The sequence below is a fragment of the Ptychodera flava genome, chromosome 15, assembly GCF_041260155.1.
Source record: "Ptychodera flava strain L36383 chromosome 15, AS_Pfla_20210202, whole genome shotgun sequence".
NCBI classification, from domain to species: Eukaryota; Metazoa; Hemichordata; class Enteropneusta; family Ptychoderidae; genus Ptychodera; species Ptychodera flava.
In genome coordinates this window covers 14,356,878-14,382,598 of record NC_091942.1, presented here as the reverse complement: position 1 = coordinate 14,382,598, position 25,721 = coordinate 14,356,878, and the positions used below count along the sequence as shown (strand labels likewise).

At 37.3% G+C, this 25,721-nt stretch overlaps 1 protein-coding gene across 4 annotated transcripts; it reads left to right on the top strand.

Annotated features, from left to right (window-relative positions):
- Nucleotides 1-1,480: 1,480 nt before the first annotated feature.
- Nucleotides 1,481-25,243, top strand: LOC139151255 (cAMP-dependent protein kinase regulatory subunit-like). Of its 4 annotated transcripts, none has more exons than XM_070723915.1 (10): nucleotides 1,481-1,890; nucleotides 6,362-6,621; nucleotides 8,915-8,976; nucleotides 13,635-13,681; nucleotides 19,566-19,664; nucleotides 21,340-21,399; nucleotides 21,969-22,029; nucleotides 22,667-22,788; nucleotides 23,262-23,343; nucleotides 23,897-25,243. In XM_070723915.1, the coding sequence occupies exons 1-10, from the start codon at nucleotides 1,726-1,728 to the stop codon at nucleotides 24,067-24,069; spliced, it is 1,131 nt and encodes a 376-aa protein (XP_070580016.1). In that variant the 5' UTR covers nucleotides 1,481-1,725; the 3' UTR covers nucleotides 24,070-25,243. The 4 variants fall into 4 exon arrangements, with proteins under 4 accessions (XP_070580016.1, XP_070580014.1, XP_070580018.1 ...); XM_070723913.1 differs by having other exon boundaries at nucleotides 1,681-1,890; nucleotides 6,359-6,621; XM_070723917.1 differs by lacking the exon at nucleotides 1,481-1,890 and adding an exon at nucleotides 2,050-2,272.
- Nucleotides 25,244-25,721: the final 478 nt, after the last annotated feature.

Genomic DNA, 25,721 nt, shown 5'->3' with positions numbered 1-25,721 from the left:
ATTCGGGAGAAATTGGATTCCGCCATCCGAGAAAACAGTCGCTTGTGTGTAACAGGTACGATGAACAGGCTTCGATTGAAAACTTTCCTCGCAAGTATAGGGCCTGAAAATAGCTTTGAAAATAGCATTTTTGCACTTCGCATTGATGTTGTCGGATATTTAAGGATGTTCTTACGGATGTCAATTGTCAAAGTTTCTGGGTTGAAAAGTAACCATGATAGGATGTAGCGTGTTGCACAAAAGGAATAAACACGCCCGAGATTTTGGATATCAAGGACATTCAGGTGGAACCCTGCTTGGGGGGAAACTACCAAGACAAGATCATCAAACGCTGTCGATACACCGTAAATCAAAGCTTTCTTTATTTTATGCAATCATTTTTAGATGGGACCGAGTTTATTTAACTAAGCAGGGTATACAAAAAAGAAAAAAAGGAAAAATGCCGTCATTGTCACCATTATGTGCCTTTTGTTCAGAAGTCGGACTACGCTGATCAAAACCTTGAAACAAGAATGATTACGGAAGCATATATACCTGTCACTCGACATGCAGATAAAATAGATCAAGAAAAACGACAACACAATTTCTACTTCCAACGAGAAATACATACTAATGACCGAACGACTTCTCCCCGTGTGAAGTGGGAACATGATCGCGTGGTAGAGCTATGCGTGATCAGCATCATGATGTTCAGAGTTGTAAAAAGTTATTTCATGACACGACCACCCCAAGGGATTTTAAGCCGCCAATCAGTCATTCCGTCTTCGATAATTTTTGTGGCAAATAAAATGTTTGACGACATCTGATTTCTACCGTGTAGTTGTTTTTACAAAAACTGAACATATTAAAATCATAAATAAATACATACGCACACACAAACAAATCTGGGGCCTAACAATTTTTCAGTGTCTCACTGGGATGACACTGATATTAAATGTGCACTTTTGAATCAAAAGTAAGCACTTTTTCCATAAGCTTCTTGCTGTTCAGTCGAAGCATCTTGTCTCGCTCTATGTCAGAAATAATACTGTGTCTGTAAGCAACAGTCTCACCAACATGCGGATTGTACTCCGAGAAAATGATATTACAGCGGCATTTACATAAATGCATTACTCCAACCTATATATCGAAAGCGAGGCCAATTGACGTCATCAGTTCATCTGATTGGTGGTTTGAGAAAATAATTGGAGCCAGGTTTTCATACTAAATTTCAGATAATTTAGAACTGTGGAGCGAATAATTGCAAAACATTCGTCCACAAACACCCATCTTACACATGTTTTGTGATTCAATATAACTCAAAGGTTTCCTTGCGCAAAAATCGGCAAACATGGTTTAACATAACCTTACGACCGCTCGCGAGAGGAACTATATGCGCATTTCGTGTGTGTGATAAAGCACTGCAGCATGAAATTAGAATAATATATTTCGAAGACTGCCATTGGTCGAATGTTATCATAAAGAATTCAATTATTGGCTTGATTCTTGAATTACGTCGTTGTAAATGTTCACTTTTTAATTTGTAATATAATTATGATGTTATAGATGGTGTTTTTACCAACATTTAACATTTGAAACTTGTTTTTTTCGCCTAAATTGGCGACATAACATTGAAACCAATGTGAAGCTCTTGGCCAATGGTAGGCTTTCTCTCATGACCGACAAAGGTGGAATGTTACAAGATTAAGTCGAGGTGTAAACATGCTGTAGCCCCAAACTATCAACATGGCGGCCAATATGGACGATGAACAGAGTTTGAAAGAGTGCGAGGCTTATGTTCACAAGCACAATATTCAACAAATTCTTAAGGATTGCATCGTTCAACTATGTATCAATAGACCAGAAAATCCACTGAGTTTCCTGCGAGAACACTTCGAAAAACTGGAAAGGGTAAGTCAATTTACCCAGCCCCCAAAGTTTGACGATGTTTAACGTTTATCATCAATCGGTGTAGCAATCTCGTTTTCTTGGTGAAATCACACACTAGTACAACCCATTATTTCCCAAACGTACAGTCCCCGTGCTGCTTACTATCCATATTTCCATTATTAAAGATGCGTGTCACATGATCTGCATAACGAGACGATCGATGGCTGTGATCTTCCTGGAGAAACTGCTGTGTTGTTATCGGGAGTGTGTCGTTTAGTGGGAATAGCGCTACCGTTATCGGAGTTGTGAACCTATATCTGGTTTTTTGTTTTTCGAAGTGAACATGAATTTTTTAAGGTCGCTTTTTAGGAGGAGAAAGTCAACGAGATCGCGAAATTCATCAGTAAGTGGATTAGAGTTTAATATGCATGAACATCTCCATTACACTAGCATCTGTTTCATCAGTTCATGTTGTGAATGTGTATTTAGCCAAGCACTCGTCCTCACAAAGATGACGATAATATTATTATTGAATTTGAACGTCGTTCACCACCACAACAATTACTAGGGTCAGGCCAAGATGGTGGTGGGCTCATTTTAATCAGTTTTTAGAAACGTTTGCTGCACCCGTTGCTATTTAATACTGTAGGCATGGTTGATGGTCAGTGATGCTGAAGTGAAGCCAAAGCAAAGAACCTCGGGTTTGTTTTAGGAAATTTTCATTTACAATCATGTAGAGAACAATTGTTCGGGCTTTCAAAACAAGTGAACGCTACAGTTGGATTCAAATGTGATTTATTACGTTGCAATTCATCAGGTAAGGATCTGGCTTTACTGCAACAAATGACTTTGGTGAATGGCTTTGTTCAACTGTAAAGGAAGAGTGTAAGATAAACAATCCTGTTTGTCAGTTCTGAAAGCGGCACTTCACTTTTCACGTCACTTCCCACTTTTCCCTGATTGTTAACTGAACGTTGTGGTATTGTGTTGGCTTTTATGTGAGGCGTAATATTGTCAATAGATGAGTTCTAAACATCCCCTTTTTCCCAATGGTTATTTTCAGTGTTTATTTTTGTGCAGATACCTATACATGTACATGCAACCTACACCCAACAGCCATGTTTATGCACTGTGTTTAGATAGGCATTATGGTGTCATTGGTTATTGAAAGTTTTGATCAGGGAATAAATTGTGTCACTCTGTATTTGTCGGCCAGCAGTTTTTGATGTTGAAAGGGTTGATGTGCTGAGAGACAAGATTCTTAACACAGTAAATCACACCAGGTAACAGTTGTGTGTGAATCTTTCCTCCTCTGCCTAGATAACAATAGAGGATATGGAAGTATTGTAGTGTCAAACAAAACTGCTATGTCTACAGTTATACAGGCAACAATTGTGGTATCACACAAAAGAGGCATTATGCTGCCAAGGTTTTAAACTGGAAGACGACAATCACCATGCAATTTAAGAGCCATATCCCTGAAAGGAGTGATGTCATTTGGCAATGTCACCCATGTCACACTAATTAGAACACACTTTTTTCAAAAAGAAAATCACCAAGTTAAAAGGAAACTGTGTGACCACATCAGAGCTCTCAGATACAATTGTTATCACTACATTATTTTGAAATAAAAAATACAGTTGAGATTTGTGGGCTTGTTGGAGAATTAGATCAGAGATGCAGCATTTTTGGACGTTAGATACTGATGCTTAGTGAGAACATTACTGCAGCTTTTTTGTTGGATTGGCAGGGTTTCTAATGTCAAGGGATTACGATCTGCCTGCTGCATTATGAAAATTCAGTGTCTTAATGCAGGAGCAGGCATCTTCATTCAGCCCCAATAAACAGACTGATTTGATGGAATGTAAAGGCATTTTGGAACGGCTTAATAAGGAAATGTTGGGGCTATAGGTGGCTTTTCTTTGTTAATTTGATTTAATAGGCTCCTCATGGAATCTGGACAAAAAGCAGTTTACGAAAGCTATTTGATGATTCTCCTGGCTGCAGATTTCACAAATTTTAAAAAGGAATTTAGACTTCACAATAATTAATTCCATGTGAAAACTACCTATATCCCAAATAATACTTTGATAATCCTTCATTTAGTCGTTAATGTATATTGATGCTAAAATGTTACTGGCAAAGACATACATTAAATGAAGCATGTGGATAGCGAGATCCTGTTGAATCCAAGTAGAGGATGGAATGAATGTCTAAAGCATCTGGAGGTTCATTGATGTGTACCATTTTGAAATCACAGTTTTTTTTCCCTGGTTATTCTGTTGTCTGTGTGCTTTTACAAGGTAAATTTTGAGACAAAACAGTAACTGGCAATATATCCTTGGGTAGTTTTCATGAGAGTCGTCATTTCCATGAATAATATGATCATCAAAAAGTGGTGCATGGAACACGGCGAAATGTCTTGGTATTAATTAAAATGGAATATCATGGCAGTGGCAGCTTAACTAGAAAAAATGTTTTCTCTTGGACAGAGAGATGTTCAACAAGATTGTATTGAACACATTTGTATTCCAATGCTATCATTGGGAGTCTGCCCAGAATAATTATAAAACACTTGGGATGTACACAACAACACATGCATACTCTCCTGTCTCGGTAGATTTACAAGGCAGCAGTTTGAATATTGTGTAGGAGAGAGCACAAGGGATGAGATTTACATTTGACTTGTTGCATAGCCATCCTTGTTTTATATCACTAGAAATCTTAGATGGAAGAGATAGCTGTGTGTGGCAATTGAAGATAAAAAGATAATTTGCAGTAGATTGTTGAGCTCAAAGTTTTATCCCGACACTTCTCATTTATCAAACCTCTGTTGAAGAATGGGGTGAGTCAGAGAAAGAACATTTGAATTCTTCAAACCTCTGTGCCGTAAATAAAATAAGTATGTGATCAGTGTAGTATTTGTTCACTTTCATGCCCCCGAGACAAGATTTTACCAAGAGAATATTTCATTGAGTAATGCTAAGAGGTTCTAAAATAATACATCTTTTGACAGGGTCTGATTATTCGTAACTGGCTTGAAATCACCTTTTAAGCTGATGCTGCAAGGGAGATGGCCGCCACCCAGTGGTTCATATCCTATGAGATATATTTATGTAAAGTCAAACCTTTTTAGTCATAGGTTAGCAAATGTCAGGTTCAAACAAGCATATTAGTGTAATAATTGCATTACTGTCACCAGAAGAGAAACTGTACACCCATTGGAGCAGAAAATGTGTATTTTGTCATCCTAGGCACTGATCATTATAGAAAGGAAATAGGATGTTCTTGAGCCGTATCCATACTGTCAGCAAATGTTCCTCCTCAGAAATTGAGTGTGCATTACACCATGAAAGGTCATCTACTTGAGCACAAATAAAGCTAGCTGTCAGGCAGTAATCATTTTGTCATTTTAAGAGATAGCAGTCATTATAGGATTTCTTTATTTCATCAGCGTTGTTCATAACAATATCTGTCAATGTCATAATAATTTTCGTCAGTCTGGTAGGTTTTATTCTTGAGAGGACGAAGTGCATTATCCAAGGGAGTAATATCCATGCATATCTGCGGCATTGCTACTCCTGAACATTGATGGACTTAGAGAGGCATACAAATGCTTTTGAAGTGGATTCATTGAAAATGTGTGTGTTGCTCGCATGGAGAGAGATGTTTTCTCCAAAGGGAGCCTTTATACAATTTTTTTTTGATGATGCGGCAGGCTTCTCAGAAGTGGGTGGATGGAAAGCTGTATACAAAGCATGACATTTGTGAAAATGTTGTATTCTGTCATTGATTGGAATGTAAGTCGGGGAGAAAAAGTCACTCCATTATAAATGGGTCAATATCCAAATGATAATACCAGATGTAAAGGGGAAATTAGATGTAGAAGACATGATGCAAATAGGTTTTACAACCAGATGTAAAGTGGAAAATTGATGTTACAAACATTGTGCAGAAGGGTCAGTTCATTGTTTCTAGCCACTATGCATGCCTCATAATTGTGAAAATATTTTTCTGTAACAAGTTGATATAGGAGACGTCACTGCTATGTAGTTTTGGAATTTTCTGTGAAAGGTACTTTGTTGTAAATAAAGGGAGGCTTGTGTGAAGTTACTGATAATCCACTCTTGTGAGACTACAAGACATTTTAAGACACCAGGGTGAAATAAGGTAGTTTGAAACTGCTCCAAGTATTTTCACTATGTTGTCTGAGCTTGTTCATCAGAATAGATATAACATTATAGGGGAAGAACGATATTGAAGAAAATGAAAATATTTAGTTCCCTTTTCACCAACATGGCATGTTGTTGAAGTTGTAGACTGAATGCCCTTTGTGTGATATTTGTATTGAAGGTCCATGGGTTAGTGGAATAAAAACAGACAGCAGTGGTACTGCAGAGAAAGGCATCATTGTATGTCAGTGTACAAAACAGAGTTTTAAATGGCCAAAACAATATGATAGCAACATACTTCCTATTTTTGTCTCCAGCAGGACTCAGCCAGTAAACCCAAATCGAAATCAGCATCCCCACCCCCAGACGATAGAGATGAAGAGATTTCCCCAACACCACCAGTATCACATGTTACAGGTAGAAGACGACGTGGTGCTGTTAGTGCAGAAGTTTACACAGAAGAAGATGCTGCGACATATGTCAAGAAAGTAGTACCAAAAGATTACAAAACTATGGCAGCTCTTTCTAAAGCCATTGCCAAGAATGTTCTCTTTTCTCATCTGGATGATAATGAACGCAGGTAAGTAAAAAAGAAACATGGAGACATAATGTTCCCACGCCTTTGCTTACTCTGAGAGCCCGGCACCCTTCTGCCATTTCATAGATTTGCCAGACTTTATAATTCAAAGGAACAAGGTCAACTTGAACTACAAAATTAAAAGGTCAAAGTTATTTTTACATGTAATCTGAACCTGTTTACCCCAAACTGCCTGTAAACAGGTCCACATTTACCATTACTGGTACACATTCACCATTGATAAGAATGGGTTTGGCCAAGCCATGGGGGTTTTGGGGGAGGGGGGTTTGGGAGGGCGAAAGGGTTGAAGAGTTCAGTATCTTTTACCTTGAAAGAAATCATAAGATATGAAGTGAAGATCTCTGAGTTCTAAACTTACTGCTACATAAAAATTAATCATAAGTTCATCACTGTAGCAGCCACTTAAGAGAGAAGAAATATTTTTTATTAAACATTCTCTGTACCAAACAAGATAAGTATTGTGTTGTAACGCCAGGTTTATTTGGAATACATGAGGTCAATATTCACTCACACCTTTGCACATTTCAATTGATCAATAGTCTCACACGTATCAAAATATCACTGAAAATTTATATTTTGGGCGTCAATTGCAGTGAAGGTGTATAGCTGTGTAGCCTTCATCCATAAAAACAAGCTGCAACATTTTCATTTGACCAGGTCCATACAGTGAAATAGAACAGTTAAATTTTATGCCCCATGCAGTTTTATGCCTCGTGCATTAAAGTGCACAGAATTATGGTAGCTTGGCAAACTTAAAGTGCAGTGGCGAAAACCCTCTCATGATAATATCTTAAGCTTTAAATGGAATAAGGCAATTACCCCTCTCTGTAAAACAGCAGAGTCTCTCCTTTCTCATATTGATTAGATGTGCAGTTTAAGAACTTATTAGCAAAAGTATACTTCTCTTTCTTCAGTTTACCAATCTCAGCAAATATCTTACCGTAAATCATTCTATGTTTCATGAATTTTCCCGAGCTCTTGTGTGATAACTCCCGGATTGAATGTAAAGTTGTACAACACTGTGTTTAAAATAGAAGACGCAACAAGTTCTCTCTCACCACCCATTTGAAAACAATATGTGACTCTACCAATTTATTCTTAACTTGGAGATGAGAAATAACATGACAGGAGTCAGCCCACAATATCTTCACGAATATTGAAGTATACAATAAAAAGTTCTTTTTACATGTAACCATGGCTTTGCACTTTCATACCTTATATTTATAAGTTTTGTATGAGAAGAAACTGAGATTTGTGGCGCAGACACTCTAGAACAGAATCAGGAAAAGCTGACATGCTAGAAAAATCCTAACAAAGGTTGTAATATATTACATAGCTTTATGTAATAGTTATTGTGAAATAAGAAGATAGTGGGAAATTTGATTCCCAGCATTTGCAAAAATTTATACAAGGGACAGTTTTGTTCTCCCAATTTGAACATTTGAACTCAGTATGTGCAATGCAGACCATACAATGGATGTTCAGTGTAAGCAAGAACCCCTGTCTTTTACAGAGTAATCTCATCTCTGGTTATATCGTAAATCGAAAGAACATATATTCTAAGTGCCAACCATTGAAGTTAAATACCTGGGTAGTGTGTGTTCCTCAGGTAACAAATGACGCATCAGTAGATACAGACAAAGGATGTTAGCATGAGTCAGGAGTGATGATGGTCGTGAGATAAACTCAAATAGTAGCAGTAGCATTGTAATTCTAAGAGTTGAAACACGTCTATCCAACCTGATTGATAACACTTGCTAAGTCGACTTAATAGTGCTGACTTGTATGCGGAAAATCAGGTCCAACTAAGCATGTATAATTTGCCTGCAATTGAATACGGTAGGCAGATGCTGTGGCATTTGTGTTTGATTCATCCTACATTGAATTCTGATCCTCGTGAAATTATTCGTTCCCTTGTAATGGTTTGTCGTAAATTACAGAGTTCATATCAGCATTGCTAGAGCCCAGAAGGAAGTAGGCGAAGATGTTGCTGGTAAAAACTGTGAGGTGCAGTAACTGTCTGCCATTTACAATAAAGTGACAGTTCTAAAAAGTGCTTGTACCGACTGAAAAATGGTCCTTTCATCATCATCATCGTTCTAGTTGATCAAAAGAGGTACTCAGGACAAAAAGATCTGTGCCGTCAATAATCTCCACTTTTTTTGCTACCACAGAACATCTATAAACTTCACCAATCATGTAGCATCATTGCACAAAGTTACTTTTCAGAATGTTTTGCTCTATAGTCAAATTCTCTCTATCTTTTCTCTTACAGTGATATTTTTGATGCCATGTTTCCTGTTAATCACATTGCTAGTGAAATAGTTATTCGGCAAGGTAAGATTTTTGGAACCTGTTCATATTACTTGTCCAGCAATTCTTTATACACACCAACCAGTGCTTTACTTACGCGCTCTCATAAATGTAAAATATTACCGATAAGTTCAGGTTGGCATGCATGATAGTGGCATGTTAAGTGTATTGATTTCACGATTCGGTGGCCAACCATATCCAAGAAAAAGCTGCCACATACTAAACTTGGAAAAGCAATCTCAGTGACTGAGTGGGTGTTAATACTTTGACCTTAACCTTAGCGGTCCCGGATTTTGCAGCGGTACCAGTTTAATACTCGGGAGGTTACCCTGTAATGCACGCCTGCACACAAAGACATGGCAAAATCAAAATTCTGAAATTTAATTTCTTTGATAGCCTGTTAAGTAGACTCATCCGTGAACAGTGTTTGTAGTAGTTTGAATTTTTTGTCGGTGAGGACAGGGAACAGATAATAACCTGGGCCACATAGGAGTGTCGACGGTTTTAGTATTTTATTATTACACATTCCTTTGCCAGTTTCTGGCTTACACCATTTCAAACTTTTTATGTATTGTGCACAGTGTTGGTGAAAATCTTCATGCCGACCATTTATTTTGCTGTATATGAGCTTCGCAGTAAATACACATAATCTCCAATTACATGCGTAAAGCCTGTTCTACAGTATGTGCTGTACAATGTATCCAATTTTGGCTTTGATGCAATGTCTTCCAATAGTACAGTTTCTCAAGGACTTTAATCGGCTTTTATCCAATACCTCTTAATATTTCTGTGCAACGACTAAGTACATCCATCAAGTGTGGCTAACAATGTATCATTTTGAGTCTTTTTTTTTCCTTCCAGTAATTTATGTGCAGTGGCAGTAGTAAGTTATCAGGGGCTATCTCCGGAATAGGTTTCATAAAAATTCCCTTGACAAATCTTTGTCTTTCTAGATGCAAATTCATGCTACATAGCTCGGTTTAACCATTGCTGTGCTTATTACAGTGAAGTTGACTGTTTGTCAAACAGGATGGATTTGTATACAAAATTGATATTGTTAAGTCTATTTCTGAACAGCTTTTCATGAAATTAATTTCACACTGAACAGATGTAGATTTGCACTGATTCAGAGCAACATATTTCAAACATCAGTAATGAATCTTCCAGTAACATTTATAATTTTGTGCTGGACTGTAGAATTTTCTAGAACATCGTGTACCTGGATTTTGACTTCAACATCACAGCCTCCTTTCAACTATCAATGCCCTGAGGCCAAAGAGCAAGCCTTACCCATGCAAACCACATTGGTGCTGCCCTTTAATAGTAACTGCCATGTCTCCCAAGCTGATTGTAAGGGTGTTATCTATCTCCTGTTTCATGTGACAGTCATGATTTGCAGGGATAAAAAGGAGAGAGACTGCATCTGATTTCGTTGAACCTTTTGCATGAATTCTGAGAGTTGACCGCTGCAGAGAGCACATAGTTGAAGTCAACCGTGAAATAGATTTGGTTGTACGGTGATTAAAAAGTAGATGAGGGGGTAAGATTTGGAGAATTGGAGATGGGATGAATGAGAATTCAATTAGCCCGGAATTGCAAATTTCTTTGTCATTTCCTTTGGTATTCTTACTTTATCTCAAAACTAGTTTCCATGCAAGCAAAAGCAAAAAAAGATGAAATGGAATTTTTCAATAAGTGATTGATCTTTCTCATTAGGAGACACTGACTGGATAGCTACAGTTTGTACTAAAATAACACATTTCATTTTCTGTACATGGGTATAAAATGTCAATCATATAATTTTATAAGATGAATCAAAGGTTAAACACTACATAATAGAACTGCTGAGTTACTGCTAAACTATACAATATGCTGTGGAGTTTACAAATTGCTGTACGTAGAATAGGACCTATGAAGTTTTATGTTAAAATTATAGATTTTTGTCTGCTAAAAGAATCCAGTCAGGTGACTGAATTTTTAGGTGTGAAGATTAGAAGAGGCCTAAGGAGATTAGTTTGGTTACTTGAAACTGGAAATTGTCACACCTAAAAATTAGAAATACTGTGAAAGCAGAACTAGGGCCTGAAATTACATCGACAGTGGGTGGTAGACGGTGTCCTCTGTCCACCCAAAAATATTAGCATTTGTATTGGTATGGCTATAGGTGTGGCAGCAGTTACATGTATTTCCCAAAAGTCATGTATAAAATAACAACCTTCAAATTGTATTCTCCTGAGGAGGTATTCACATCATATCCGTCTTTAAATATCAGTGCATGACTCTGTTATAAAATGACAAATAATTCTGTGGTAATTTAAAAAGAGCGTCTAGGTGAATACAGTTGGGGATATTTGGTCTGAAACTGTCCCCGCGTAGTGGGCTCTTTGGAAATTACCTCAATCTTGATAAAAAGTCAGCGGAAGAATTGGCTTGATTCAGCATCTTCACCCGTAATTTGAAGTGCCTGTGCATCTTCAGGTTTCAACTCCCCCGAGCCGAGTCAATGCCACAGGAAGACAGCTTGTTGGATAAACCATTGAGAATGTTCATTACAAACCACACTCTTCAGAATATGAGGCTTGCTCACTGGGAATTCTCTAAAAGACTGTTCCCCATTGGCACATGAAAAGGGAGGGATGAGATTGTGGTGGTTTCAGATTCAGGGAATCGAAAGCACAGACATATTAGGAACAGAGCTGAAATAAAAAGACTGTCCAATCAAAGCTATAAAAGAGCTCTTGATGGGACTGGAAATTATTTGTGTCTAGCCTTTTTAGAAAACATAAAATGCTAACTGTCTCCATATGGTGTAGGATTACATCCAAAAAAGTGTTAGAGGAGGAACAAATATTTCAGCTTTTAGTATTTAACAATCACAAAGAAGAAGAGGCAAAGAGGCTAGCCATATGTATTTGTAGAATTTGCATGTGACATTTAATCAACTACATGCAAGGAATATTGGCATTCCACTTGTGACCTTGAGTTCTGGAAATCACTAAATGACAAATAGCTACAAAAGGTCATGCAGAAGTGATTTACAGACTCTTATGCTGTTCAAATCACACGGTTTATCCATACAGGATGAGAGTAATTTAACAAAATCTAATCATCAGCTCCCATTTTTATCCATAAATCATGAAGTAACCTAATTTTCCATGTATTTTATGCCTTTGTGTTATTTTTTTCTGTATATAAATTTCCTATCCATCCTCATCCTTGTTACAGTGAGCTTTTTTCAATTTTGCAAATATCCCATTTTATTTATCTGTCTATCAGTCAATAATATGCCTATGGGATTCCGTGCTCTTTACAGCCATTGCAGCCATGTTTTTTCCATGTTTAATCCTGTGGCTGCACAATCGTGAAGAAAAAAAATCAGTTATAGAAAAGAATGATTCTGTATTGGCATGTATGTATATACATGTATGTGCAAAGTTCAAAGCAAACAGTATTTGTTAGTAAAGTTCAAAATGTAGTGATCACTGATGGAATTTCAATAGAGCATTGAGCCTGTGGCCATGCAGTCTAAAGGTCATGGGGAAATGTTCTAATTCTTCGAAAAGACACGCAATTAAACTCTTTATAAATCATTGTTTTCCTTCATTGTTTAAGTTCAGGGGGAAGGGAAACTGTTCATTTCCTTATATTATCTGTGTCATATTTTGTGATGTGTGTAGGGATTTGTAGCTTTAAAAAATTATGCGCACACAGAAAAATGTGAGTTCTGTACAAGTAGGATACTAGTTGAGTCTGTCATATTAGAGTTGATCCTAGCATCATGAAGTAATACTATGAATTTCTTTTGAGCAAATATCTTATTTACCAGAGGACAATCTACATCCAAGAAAAACAAAAAATTCCATGATATGATATGACACAAATTTTGTGAGTTGTAAAATGTTTTTGAAAAAAAATCCAGAATTGATGTTCGATCAAGGTCATGGTAGGAGTTCATTTGAACATTGACATCATAGCGGGCTGCAAAAGTAGCATAACTCAAAATTAGGTTGATGTTGTGAACCTCTTCTGTGGTACATACACCTTAAATTTGAAGAGAGTATCTTCACCTAAGGTCATCTGCCAAACTATGCGAATACTGAAAGGAAAAAAGTTCAAAATGTTGGCACAGGAGAATATCGGTGTCAACAAGGGATCTAACTTTCAGAATATCAACTCACAAACTCGCATATATATCGGCCATAGACCTAACTTATGATGCAGCTCATTTTTGCTGGAAGGCAGATTAAGTGTATCAGCATATTAGCAAAGTGATCATTGCCCACAGTGGAATTGAGAAGTCTGGCATAATGCACATCTGATGCAACTGCCCTACTTAATAGAAAAGTGCTTTTGCCAGATATTCATAAATTAGAGTCAGAATGGAAGTTGTAATTGTATCACTGATCACCTTGATTTATTGAACTGTCGTTGCCAGGTATCTTGTTGAACAGCCGAAACAACTTCTTCTGTTCAACTTTTCTGCTCCACCAAATTCTAGAATTTAAATCTTGCTAACTTCATTTTGCCAGAATCAGACACATGACATATTACATTTTTGTTCCAGGCTTTCAAAGAAACACATCTATTTTCTAGAATTTACATGTTGTGCTCGTGTTCCCATTTTGTGATTGTTATATTTTCTTGGTTTTCACACATGTTTTTTGTATTTTCTTCTTCAACAGGAGACGAAGGAGATAACTTTTATGTAATAGATCAGGGGGAAGTGGAGGTAAGATTTCTAATGATGTGGAAAGTTGACCTTTGCAATTTGTTTTTGTCTTTGTTGCAAAAAGAGGAATATTTTGCCACATACAAAAAACACGTGTCCCAAATAGAAACAGCTCACCTGTGGTTGTCGTGAATGTTGTGCTTGAGGTCTTGAATTGTATGTGGCTTGTGAGAGGAGCTTGCTTGTGCAGTCCTGGTATAGGTAATAGTTAGTTAATATATTCCATTCGCTCATTTTAATATTATAATTACTGGTATGATGATCAAAAAATCCTCTGTCATTATAGAAAACAAGTTCTGGATGAAAAACAAACCCTTTGAACTCTATGGTGGTAAGATTGTAAAGGCACTCTGCATTTCCTTAGGGGAAACGGAATCTAGGGAAAAAATAATTACGCAGTGCCAGAAAATTAATAGGTCATTTGAATTAGGGCAGCCTTGTAGAAATGAGGAGATAATTGCCTCCCATAATGGAGAAGCTTTTATTTGACTGAGATGAATGGCATCATAAGTATTTGTATAATAAGGCTGTGACAACTACTTGTCAGGTTTATCTTCTTTTTTGGCACACGCTTGCCTGCACACACACAAACACTCACATGCATTCATGTATAACACTCGCATTGACATACATAAAGTCAATTTTGACCCTGTCCCCGTTTCAGTAATTATTTTCTACTCCAACACTGGATTATAAGCAATTGTCATTCATATTTGGTAACCCTACTGACATATACCTGGGAGTGTCTTCTGCATGTATTTTAAAGATAGTCCTTGTTATTTTCATTTCCAAGAAAAGCAGTGGGACTAACCTAAGATTTACAAGCCAGGGTTTGATCTGTAAGATTTGATTAAAAAAGCAGTAGCTGGTCTCCCTGCGATATTCATCAAGCTCTCGGCAGGGCTTCTTGGGATGCCCCATCTCTTGTCAATTTGGGAAGGACCTTGATGGAATCCCATTATAAAATCTCCCTGCAATATGTGAACTGAAGCAAGTCTCAATTTCTTCCTCAGTAGAGTAATTTGCCATGAGTGAGTTTGGAAATTTCACTCAATTTTTATGCTATTGAATATTCATATCCTGTTCAAGGTAAATGTTGATAAAGTTTGAAATGATGATTAGTAGCAGTGCATTCAATTGATCTTTGGTGTGAGTGGAAATGGGGATGGAGAGACAAAGCCGTATAATTCATATCATACATAAATTGTTAAGGCAGCCAATTTGGATTTCTGCATTCATTTGAAAATCCTTTCTGCATATTGTCCCTGCTTTTGCAGCCTATAAAGAAGACTCACAAGATATCCAAATTTTATAGTAGTCAAGCAGGGTAAAAGTCTTCTGTGAGCTTGCTGTGTTCAATTTCTAGAAAGTCTTCGCGCAAAATCATATCAATAAACCTATCAACCCTATTTACTAGCTTAGAGTGAGTGTGGCAGATTCAACCCACAAGTAAAGGCAATGTTTGCTTGGGAGAAAAGCAAAATATCCACTGAAACATCCTTTTTTGATGACTCTACGTAAATGTAAGAAAAAGAGTGCCAGGTGTTAAAAAATGACATAACTCATAATTTTGCCACAAATTTGTGAAACTCGTAAAAGTTTCACACAGGATACCCATCTGTGTCCCTGGCCATACATTCGGATGGATCCCAAAGTAAACCTTTTTTAAAATGGTAAATGTAATTTCTTTCACATTGGAGCAGAAAGTCTTTCTGCCAAATCATAAGAACCACAGAAAATTTTCAAAAAGTCTTTCATATCTGTGCTTTTCAAAGCCGTCTCTAAGACCAAAATTTGCACCAGTAGAACAAAAATTCACCAAGCTTACAAGTTTTGCACTGTACTGTCCCAGTATAACCCCAAAGTTCGGCAACACAAAACTGAAGTTATATTAGGGGAGGGGTTCATACTCAAGCAACTCAATGATTTTTTGCCACTCATTCTTAATTTATGCTAATTTATGCTTGGTTATGGAACACCACTTGAGCTTGCAATCACATTCAATAATCTGTTTCAAAACGACCAAAATATACTGAGAAGATTTGATAAAGAATTCTCACAACCTTATGAACTGGCATGCTGCATACACTATCACATTGACACTTACAAACAACCATAGACAAATGACAGCAAAACTCAGTGATGTTTCAGATCACACTGATCACACAATGCCTGGATATAGAAGTGACAATTTGGTGACATCTCTGTTTGAATCTTGAAATTACAAGTAAACTCGGAGCAAAGACTTCATGTGTGCTGCCTAGTTTGAACATGTATACTTGCTGCATGTAAAAGCAACTTAACTTTCCAAGATCAAATGGTTAGCATTCTGTGGAAAAAACAACACAGCAGTGAAGTTTGTATTGGTCACAGATGAAAAAACTCTTTCAACTAATGAAATTACATGTTCAGAGGATGAAAGACAGGATCATAGATATGGATAGAAATAAACAATAGGGGATGTGACCTCGTAGGAGGACTGTTCTATTTTCAGTAATAGGGGTAGGGGCACAAGGAGGGCACAGAATCTTAAGGCACTTTTGAAAAATTTGTTATGAGGAACTTCAATGTTGCATTATGATAATAGTTTCTTTGGACTGAAAAGTAATTTTACCAACTGTAACAATCTGTTACACTTTTCTAACCTTTTCCATACTTGAGCTAAAATTGGGTAGGAGTTTATCCACAGATGTACAGCATTTTCAAAAACCCTCTGAAGGTAGTGGAGGGGCTTATACACAAACGGGGTTTATACCAGGACGAGTATGGTAGTATTTTTCTGCTCATGGAAACCATGAAATTATGGAGATGAGTTTGTGTAAACAGCACAAATTTGCTTGTGCAAGAGAGTGTATTTGGAATGATGCCAGCATTAGCAACTGTGTGCAGTATCAATCCTTCAGTGTCCTCCAGGGGTATATTTTGCATCAGTACATCTTCAGTCACTTTATATACTTGTCATTGTTAGCCTGTAGAAATTTTTTTTCTTCGGTGAAATTTTAGCCAAGAATGCTCCTCATACACCTAGGTGTTGTAATGTTGCAGTTAAATTTATCCATGGATGTTGGGTAGGGATGTTGTAGCAAACACTGAACTGCCTACACAGTGTGCCAGGGGCCTGAAATCACATGTTCTAATGCAACAGTCTGCACGATAACCCGGCTTTTGAGGTGTGGCCGGTACCAGCGATTTGATTGGGTATTGTAGGGTGATTGGCATGTGTGACATTATGTTAGAAACCATTTTCTTTAATGGGTGGGTTCAATCACTAGGGTAAAAATAACAATTAATATTTTTCATCATATGAAGATGTTTTACAATAATTTGATATTGTTCGAAATTTATTCAATTAAAATAATTATTTTCTTGATGATTTGAAGACGTTGACAACCTCAGTATGCACGAGTTCTATGACAGTTAAATTTCCCACCCTCCGCATAAATGGTTGACACTTCGACGAGAGTTGACCGCTGTCGATGCTACAACATCAAAACATTAGAACAAGAAACTCACATGGTTCTTAAAGTTACGGATCAAATTTAAAGCTAATGATGTTTCTAGAGTAGAAATACAGATAGGTACAAACCGTACAAAAATGGCTTTGTTTGAACGAACCTACATTGAAAGGTCTAAATGTAGCGATCACATGAACATCCCGACCGGTCCAACTACCCGTCGACTGCCGTACTGTCAAGATTCGATGTCTAAAACACTAAAGAGCTGCTGTTTAGCCCCTGCTGATGTGTACCAGCCCTGAAAGAGTACTACCACATTTATAGAAAACTACAAAATATGAGTCTGTTTTTACTCACAATTACTGTATCCTGTCTCAAAACTGTCATCCATATAATTTCCTGACGGGCAGTGTCACTGAGTGTGTGAATACCGGATACGATCATCGTTGCATGGACATACCACAGATGATCGTTGACACTTGCTGGAAAAACGACGGCTGGGACTATTATTTTGTTCGGTTTTACAGAGTGTAATGGGCTCAGGTACAGAGATATCGACTGATTACAGATATTGGAAGGTAAATTGCCTGTAGGGCAGTGACGGGCAGCAGTATGACCCTTTGATCGAACGTACACTTGCAACACTGCCTGCGATCGCAGACCAGTTGTGAGATCGACAGAAATTTTAGTTGTTGGGATTTTTTCAACAAATACGGGCTACCACAAGTTTACCTCTGAATGCAGTTGTAATTAGCAACCTCTATTACATTACATTAATACAGAAAATGTGCTCATACGCCGACGAGTTATTCCGTATTGTGCAAGTTTTGTGCATTTCGAGTGGCTCGCCGGTGAAGCTATGAATGAGCACGCACGAGTGAGTAATACACGACAGCTCATTATGCATGACCTCATTATGTCTAGCCTCTAAACCAATAGGCGCAGCTTTGAGATGTCATGTGATACTATTCATGAGCATTTGTTTACAACATATGCGATTTTCCCGCCACGTCGTTAGCCTGTGTTTTCTTGATTATCTACGCCTATTTTACCTTATTAAGGCATAGCCGATGAGTCATACTTTGAGGGCAATAATAATCAGCTAAGCTGCATTCAAGAAAGTGGTAAGGGATTGGCTAGTACCGCGCTTCGCGCCCTTACGACTGGGATTTGACATGTGTCAATCAATGGTTTTCACTGCAAGTTCCTCGAAATCGTGTCAATCAGAGCAATTACCGACGAGGGGGCAAGCCCCCGATGAGTAACATGAAGTTGTATGTTGCCAGGAGTAAACCATTGCCGATTGGAGAGGTTTGCATTAGTCTGACGGTACTTAAGGTGGAACATAATCGGCTTGAAAATTTTAGGGTTTTTCATTGTTTCGCTCAAAAGTTAACTGTGCTGAGAACACATTTTAATGAACCACAGAAACGATTAATCATTTTTAAACAATTAGTAATACCTAAAGGCCTTATTTTTCATAATAAATTGTCTACATGATTTTTAGACCAAAAATTACAAAGTTTCAAAGAGAGGTCCTGTCAACCCCATAGAAAATGTACCCTCCATTTCTTCGTGCAGTGAGGTCACCAGCCGAGCGGGCGGGACTTTAGCACCCGTTTACCGTACTGTGGAAGCTATGCCAAAAGTGACACAAGCAGCCTTTATCAAGCAGCGTCGTGCTCAACAGCAGGATTATGCCACAAAATTGACAAAATTTTCGTATTTTGCCCTATATTCACACACGTGAATTCGCTCCATTTCTGCCAACGATCGCGTGTCTAGTGACCCAGATGACTTTATTTTACGTTTACATTGACAATGGGGTACGTTTAATCGGCATAGTTTGGCGATTGTCTTTAGACCAAAAATTACAAGTTTTGAAAGTTGAGTTCGTTCAAAATCAAGTAATTTTAGTTACCCAATTGAAAATTGATAAAATTATATTTTAAAATATGTATATTGCCAAAACATTTGTCGACAATATTCTTCAGACCTATATCCGACACTTACCATCTCAAAACAGTGAAAATATACCTTAGTTTATGAGAAAACCGCGTCTTTATTTTGGCGATATTGCTGGCTTTTGTTTACTTTCAATGACGCCACTGAAAGACGCCGTTCTTGCCTATATTACCCGTCATGCAATGGTACCGGAAAAGCCCGGTCGTCGTGCAGACTGCAAAGGAATTCATCACATTCAGAGAAATGATAGCGCCTCAAACCTATCAGTTTTTATCAGGTAGATGTAAATTTAAATGGCAGCTGCAGGATATATACTGCAGAAAATCATTGTTTCTTGATGGAATAGTGCAGTACCATAAAGTTGCATGATTTTAACGTGCACAGATATTTCTTTTGTAACCGTATGAAGTAAGAGATTGATACACAGAATAGCATTTTCATGTTTTTTGTTGTTTCCCCTTCAGGTATATGTGAATAATGAACTTGTAACTACTATAAGTGAGGGAGGTAGTTTTGGAGAACTTGCACTTATCTACGGCACACCTAGAGCTGCTACAATTAAGGTAAGAACAAAACCCAGTACAGTGCAACATTTTCATAAGCTTTTTCACATTTTTTCTACTTTGTGCAATTACACATATTTCACCATAGAGTGTTTGTTAGATATTCCGTCGGTTTTTTGGACTCATTTTGCGATGGAGTGTGCATGACCTGCTGTAACTTGAAAGCATCCATTAAAAAAAAACGGAAAGTTAAAAACAGGATATTCTAAATAAATCGCTGACAGTTTGATGGGGAGAATGATGAATAGGACAGCGTTGGAACACCTGTTGTGTACATTTCAAATGAATTTGGTCACAGTCTCATTAAAAATTTAAGATATATCTGTTTGTAGATTTGGGTCGGTAATTGAAAGTAGGGGTAAATTGCTGTGTGTTTTGGCTTCATTACCATACAGCCTTGTCAAGACTCTAGATGCCAGATTCATCTTACAGATAGCAAATGAGATCAGGGTATTCTGATGCCCTCTTTCTCCTCTGCACCTGTACTCAATTACATAACTAAACCATCAGACTGACAGTCCAGGGCAGTTATTGCACTGAAGTAATTTGCATGAAAAGACACACATTTTTCTCCCATTATTAGATTAGAGAAAAATTGAAGATGCATCTAAATTAATAACAGCATCTAGACCCGTAGACCTTACGTCAAATAATGTTTTTCCCCCAGCCATAAAATCCCCAAACAATTTTCATGCTGTTTTATTCATGCTTCATTATACTCAGCTGTTTGTGAAGTTAAGAGTATTGTAAAAGGAGGTTGCCTAAAAATTTCCTGATGTAAGCTGTGGCTTGTAAGAAGAATAATACAGAACCTTTTCTGGCCTTTGTAGAGACAAATTTGTCAGTTCACTGGAAGCGTTCAGTTGACCTGACATAGAAGCGTTTGTTAAATGTCAAATTTCTTCATGTATTTTTGTACGATCAGATAAACTGTACAATTGGCATTTAAAGACTGAAAGGTTGACGTTTCCATCTGTAGAACACCAACCAGAATGTGAAAGGAACTACTCGTAAAACGATTTCCACCTCATCTCCCAAAATTGAAATTTTTTTTTGCTGCAGATAGCATTGAAAACAAATTCAAGCTCTCTGTAGTAGCTGTACTACTGAACGTGTTACACTGACGATATTACTGCCTGTATATCCCATACAATAATATTTATGAGAGACAATGCAAGATATCTGGAGAATGAGGCACAAATTTGACCCAATGGAGAAAGGAGCGCGGTATAATGATATCCCATTTCCTGTCTTGACGTTACACACAGATAATCAGTGAGTCGTGACAAAATAAAGCCTTCTTCGATGCCGCCCTTGTCTTCAACTGAACCCAGAATTTCACTCTAATATTTGAAACGCTGCACTGTAATTTTGTCTATGACCTCTGATAAAAGTGTTCTAGTAGATGAATGTAATAAGCTCCTAACTGTATTTAAGTGCCCTGAATTTTTTATTTTCCTGTGCAGCACCCCCAATTGTGGGCAGCCTAACAGTGTTAGCCCAATATTGCCTGCTGTCGGCCACTGTGCAGTTGTATTACCATCATTTTTTCCTGTCATAAAAACTGTCCCTCAGATTAGCAAGCTAACTTTAACAGTGTGATATAATGTAATTTAATCCAGTATTTTAAACAGTACATTAACCTAATTTTCTCTCTGAAAAAAAAATTACACAGGCAAAAGTAGATGTCAAACTCTGGGGCATTGACAGAGACAGTTATAGAAGAATTCTCATGGTAAGATTTCCCCAGCTTTCAGTAACCTTTGTCCTATATACCTGTCTGTTAGTTTTTCTCTGTCTGTCTGTCTAACTATCTGTCTGTACCTAGCTACAAGTTATTTTTTTTCTGAGTTTGATTTTGCTCAGTGTCTCTTTTGTAGTCATGGTATCTCTTACAATGTGAGAAATTCAAGCTCAAACCAACTACTAAAAATAACAATAATTGTGATATTTCAAATCCAGACTCATCCATAGTCAGGCCGTTGATTGGTGTTGAACAGATGGCATATGAAAACAAATGGAACCTGTAAAATATCTTTGTATTTGCAAACTCATCTATAATGGAGCATACTTCAATTAATAGTCTTGTCATCGTAAATTAGCAGATGACAATTCGTGTAGCATGTATATCTGATGGATCAGTCCAACTTGGATTCGGGTGAGACGTAGTGCAGCCTAATTGTACCATTGTACTACATTCCTTAACCATTGTTGAGTGACAGTGCTGGGGACAATGGGGTTGTGACCCAGTTCACACAGGTCAAAGGTCAAGAGTTAATTAAATCTTGGTCTGTTTGTCCATAGGGAAGCACAATGAGGAAGAGAAGAATGTATGAAGAGTTCTTAAGTAAAGTGTCAATTCTAGGTGAGTGTTCTTCTCAGCAAGTATTGTTATTTGTGTTTTGATAGCTCTCTTAGATACCTTTATGCTTCAACCAAAAAAGTGAGAACAGCTTAAATCTCTCTGTTAGTGTTGCGTGGAGTGACTTCCTGTCAAAATCTAGACCCTTGCTGTGTAAGATGTTGATATTTCTGGCAACGACATGAAGTGCTAGCAAATTAAAGGTTTTGATGAGTTCTTGTATGGTAGTAGTAGAAAGTAATATTTGACAGATGTGTGTCTCCTCCAAGACCAACATAGAAATAAAAGGATGTTGAAGCAAAGCATTGCATGTGCTGTGAAAAAACTAAAAATGTTCATGTGTCTCATATATTTAGCCATTTTCTCAATGCTGTTACCCATTTACCCTTTGACGGCCAAACTTTATTTTGAAAATATTGATGTAGGCAAATTTTGTGGTGAAAAGGTTTGAGAAATGTGTTATCGCATGTGAGCTGTATGTATCACAAGTTACTTCCTTATTTGTTAATGGTGCAAAAATTCCATGGAGTACTGGTACTGATAACAAGAAATGAAAAGGTTCATCCCAGTTTATATTGTTTGCGGAAGGTCACCCTTTTGGGAAACTGACTGCAATATTTGCTTGTCATTTTCCGTGCAGAAAACCTGGACAAGTGGGAACGTCTAACCATGGCAGATGCTCTGGAGTCGTGCCAGTTTGAAGATGGGGAAAAGATTGTGGAACAAGGTCAACCAGGGGATGATTTCTATATTATAACAGAAGTAAGCGATGGTTTTCTTGATCATTTACATGACTTTTACTGATCTGATGTTTCCAGATACAGGAGAAGAGAATTTACCATGATTGTGAACAACGTTTGCATTTCCAGTTATGTGACATAGAGTCTACAAGAAAATGTTGCTTTCGTTGTTTTCAGAAAGAGTTGTTCTCATTCCCGTTATTTTCAATTCCACAGCTGGTGATTTTCTCTCATGGCAACCACTGTTGTTCATAATTTTGTTCAGCATCAGTATGTCTGATTACTGTTTTTTAAGAGGATTTGAATTTATGGCAGCAAATGATGGCACATTCCAAGATTTATGATAGATTACAAACTCGAATGGTGTACATTTTAGCTGACGCTCTCCCGTATACCCACTGTCCAGGGCAAAATAGAGCTTTAGAGGCCATGTTTATTCTGTATTAGAACTGAGATATGATGTTAAGCTACTGCATTTTCATTTTATGGCTACAGGGGCAAGCTGCCGTACTACAGCGCAGGGCAGAAGGAGAAGAGTACATGGAAGTTGGCCGATTAGGACCCTCAGATTACTTTGGTAAGGTATTCTGTTTTCCTTCCCCTGTAGGTGTCTAGAGTGATACAGACATACTGCACTTGTAGTAATCCAGACATGTCTCTCTGACAGAATATTTAGGTCAATCAACAAAACATCTTCATAATAGGTGATCTTATCAATGAGTGTGGGCCAGTAGGTCTTAAAAAAATTTGCTTCGCTGTTTTCCTTTATGAACAAAGTGCTCTTTGTTGTTTAGATAAGTGGTTGTAACTAAATTTGCTCGTGAGAGTGGTATGAGATAAAAACATGCTGTGACTGGAGGATTTGGTCAAAGCTAGACTTTTATGCCTTTGTGTCCTTGGTCAAAGATTTTATTAATATTGTAGAATGTACAGGCTTTTGCACAATGGGTTTTGGAAGGATAGATGTCACGTTTCATTTTATCTGTAGTGTATTCAGGTATAAATAGCCAAATAAAGATATATTTATGACGTGATAGAATATATGTTTGTCTTGATCAACCCCTTGGAGCTTTTGAGAATGATTATCTATGAGTGTCTAATAAATGTGTTTTATTTTCATTTCATTCCAGGTGAAATTGCATTGTTGCTTAATCGCCCACGTGCGGCAACAGTTGTTGCCAGAGGTCCCCTCAAATGCGTCAAACTTGACCGACCACGCTTTGAACGTCTGCTGGGTCCCTGCTCTGATATTTTGAAGAGAAACATCCAACAATACAACAGTTTTGTGTCGTTGTCTGTGTAAATGAACTGGTCGTAATTTCAGTATTACCAAGAAGGAAAAACAAAAAAAACTACTCCCCAAAAAAATGATTTAAAAAAAATGACAAAAAAAAACTATAGGTTGTGCATTAGTGTTTGGTATTGAAATTACCATGCACATTTCAGTGCAATTGGACAGTGGGTCTTCTCATCATAAAGTGATGTGTCATAGATACTTATGCTGTGGTTGGAATCATGCTGGACACCGCAACTTGGTGTCTACCTGAAATGTAACGTGTCATTGAGAAATTTCAAAAAGTATCAATTTATAACAAATGGTAGGCTAGGATATATTCTCTGTCTCTTCAGAAAAGTATAGCCTTGTAATTTTTTTATTTATTTTTTTTTCATTTCTTTGTGGTACAAGCATGACTGTACGACAGAAGACTGAAAAAAATAGCTGTTGGTGCCAATTGATTAAAACTGGCAACTCAGAATATGTAATAACAAGAAATAGGCAGAAATGAATTAATTAGGACTGCGACCTCAGTGATAAGAAAAAAGGCTTTGGAAAGGAATATGCTGAATCTTTTGAGCACAGGAACGACCCCCCCTATATAATTGATGTTAAAATTTTTTTTAGTGTTGAAAAGTAACTATCTCACAATGTGTTTGCTGTTTTGGTATCTGTTGTACCCTGCACCTGCATAATGCTGATCATAGTGCTGTCCCAGTTGGTGTGCTGACAAAAACAAAGGCCTTTGTGCTTTGTCCACTGTCCTGACGTAACCAGTAAATACAGATTTCTTGAGATGATCCACCGTCCTCCACTCACAAGTCAACTTTGTAGGTCTCTCTTATCTATTGTGGTCGCTTTCCCCCCCCCCCCCTTGTAACTACATAATGCTACTTTTTTCTTCTCTATTAAAAAAACAACAAAAAACCCAAAACCAAACAAACAAAAACAAATTGTTTCTTTCTGACCCTTTGTTATGTACTTGTTCATTATTTGATAGTGACATTTCCCAATGATTGTTTTTTCTGTGCTTCCAAATGAAGACGTGGTTTGTATTTGAGAAATTATATGCTGAATTATTATCTGTGTAACTCTCTATCTCTCTCTCACTATACACAAAAAAGAAATTCACTCCTTGCATTCTGTAGGTATAAACTATTTTCAACAGAATTGAGTACAAATAAATTGAAGTTGGTCAGATTGTCTTTGTCCGGTGAGTTTCATTATTGTTCTGGGGGCTAAGGTAGAATGCGCCTCTGGGACAAATATTTGGACTCTAAAACTTTTACACCACTGTATTGGTCTGCCATTGATATGAGGGCCCATGTTAAAGCTTATGAAGTATATAAAGTTTTCACCGCCTTTGTTTTTTGAATATAGAAAATTTTATATTTTACCATAAAGTTAACATAGATGGGGGCCATTTTGAACTACAAGTATTGGTAAATATTGGATAATTTGTTTATCTGGTACCAAATTTTGCATTGTGAACCCTGATTTTATTCTTGATTTCAAATGGGTTGAAATCAACCTGAGGGAAAGTTTTGGGTAAAAATTTAAGTCTCAATATCGAAGCGCATACTACCTTCCTTAGATATGTTTGCTACTGCTGAGAGTGTTTGTTCACAATACTAGTTATCCATACTTTGTACCCAGGAGAATTGGAAATGTGTACATTT

Bases quoted from the DNA above. Each gene is read 5' to 3' on its own strand.
- LOC139151255 (XM_070723913.1), top strand. From the start codon at position 1,726: ATGGCGGCCAATATGGACGATGAACAGAGTTTGAAAGAGTGCGAGGCT. The intron at 6,622-8,914 runs GTAAGTAAAAAA...TTTCTCTTACAG, and splicing joins CTGGATGATAATGAACGCAG to TGATATTTTTGATGCCATGT. The intron at 13,682-19,565 runs GTAAGATTTCTA...TTTCCCCTTCAG, and splicing joins TAGATCAGGGGGAAGTGGAG to GTATATGTGAATAATGAACT.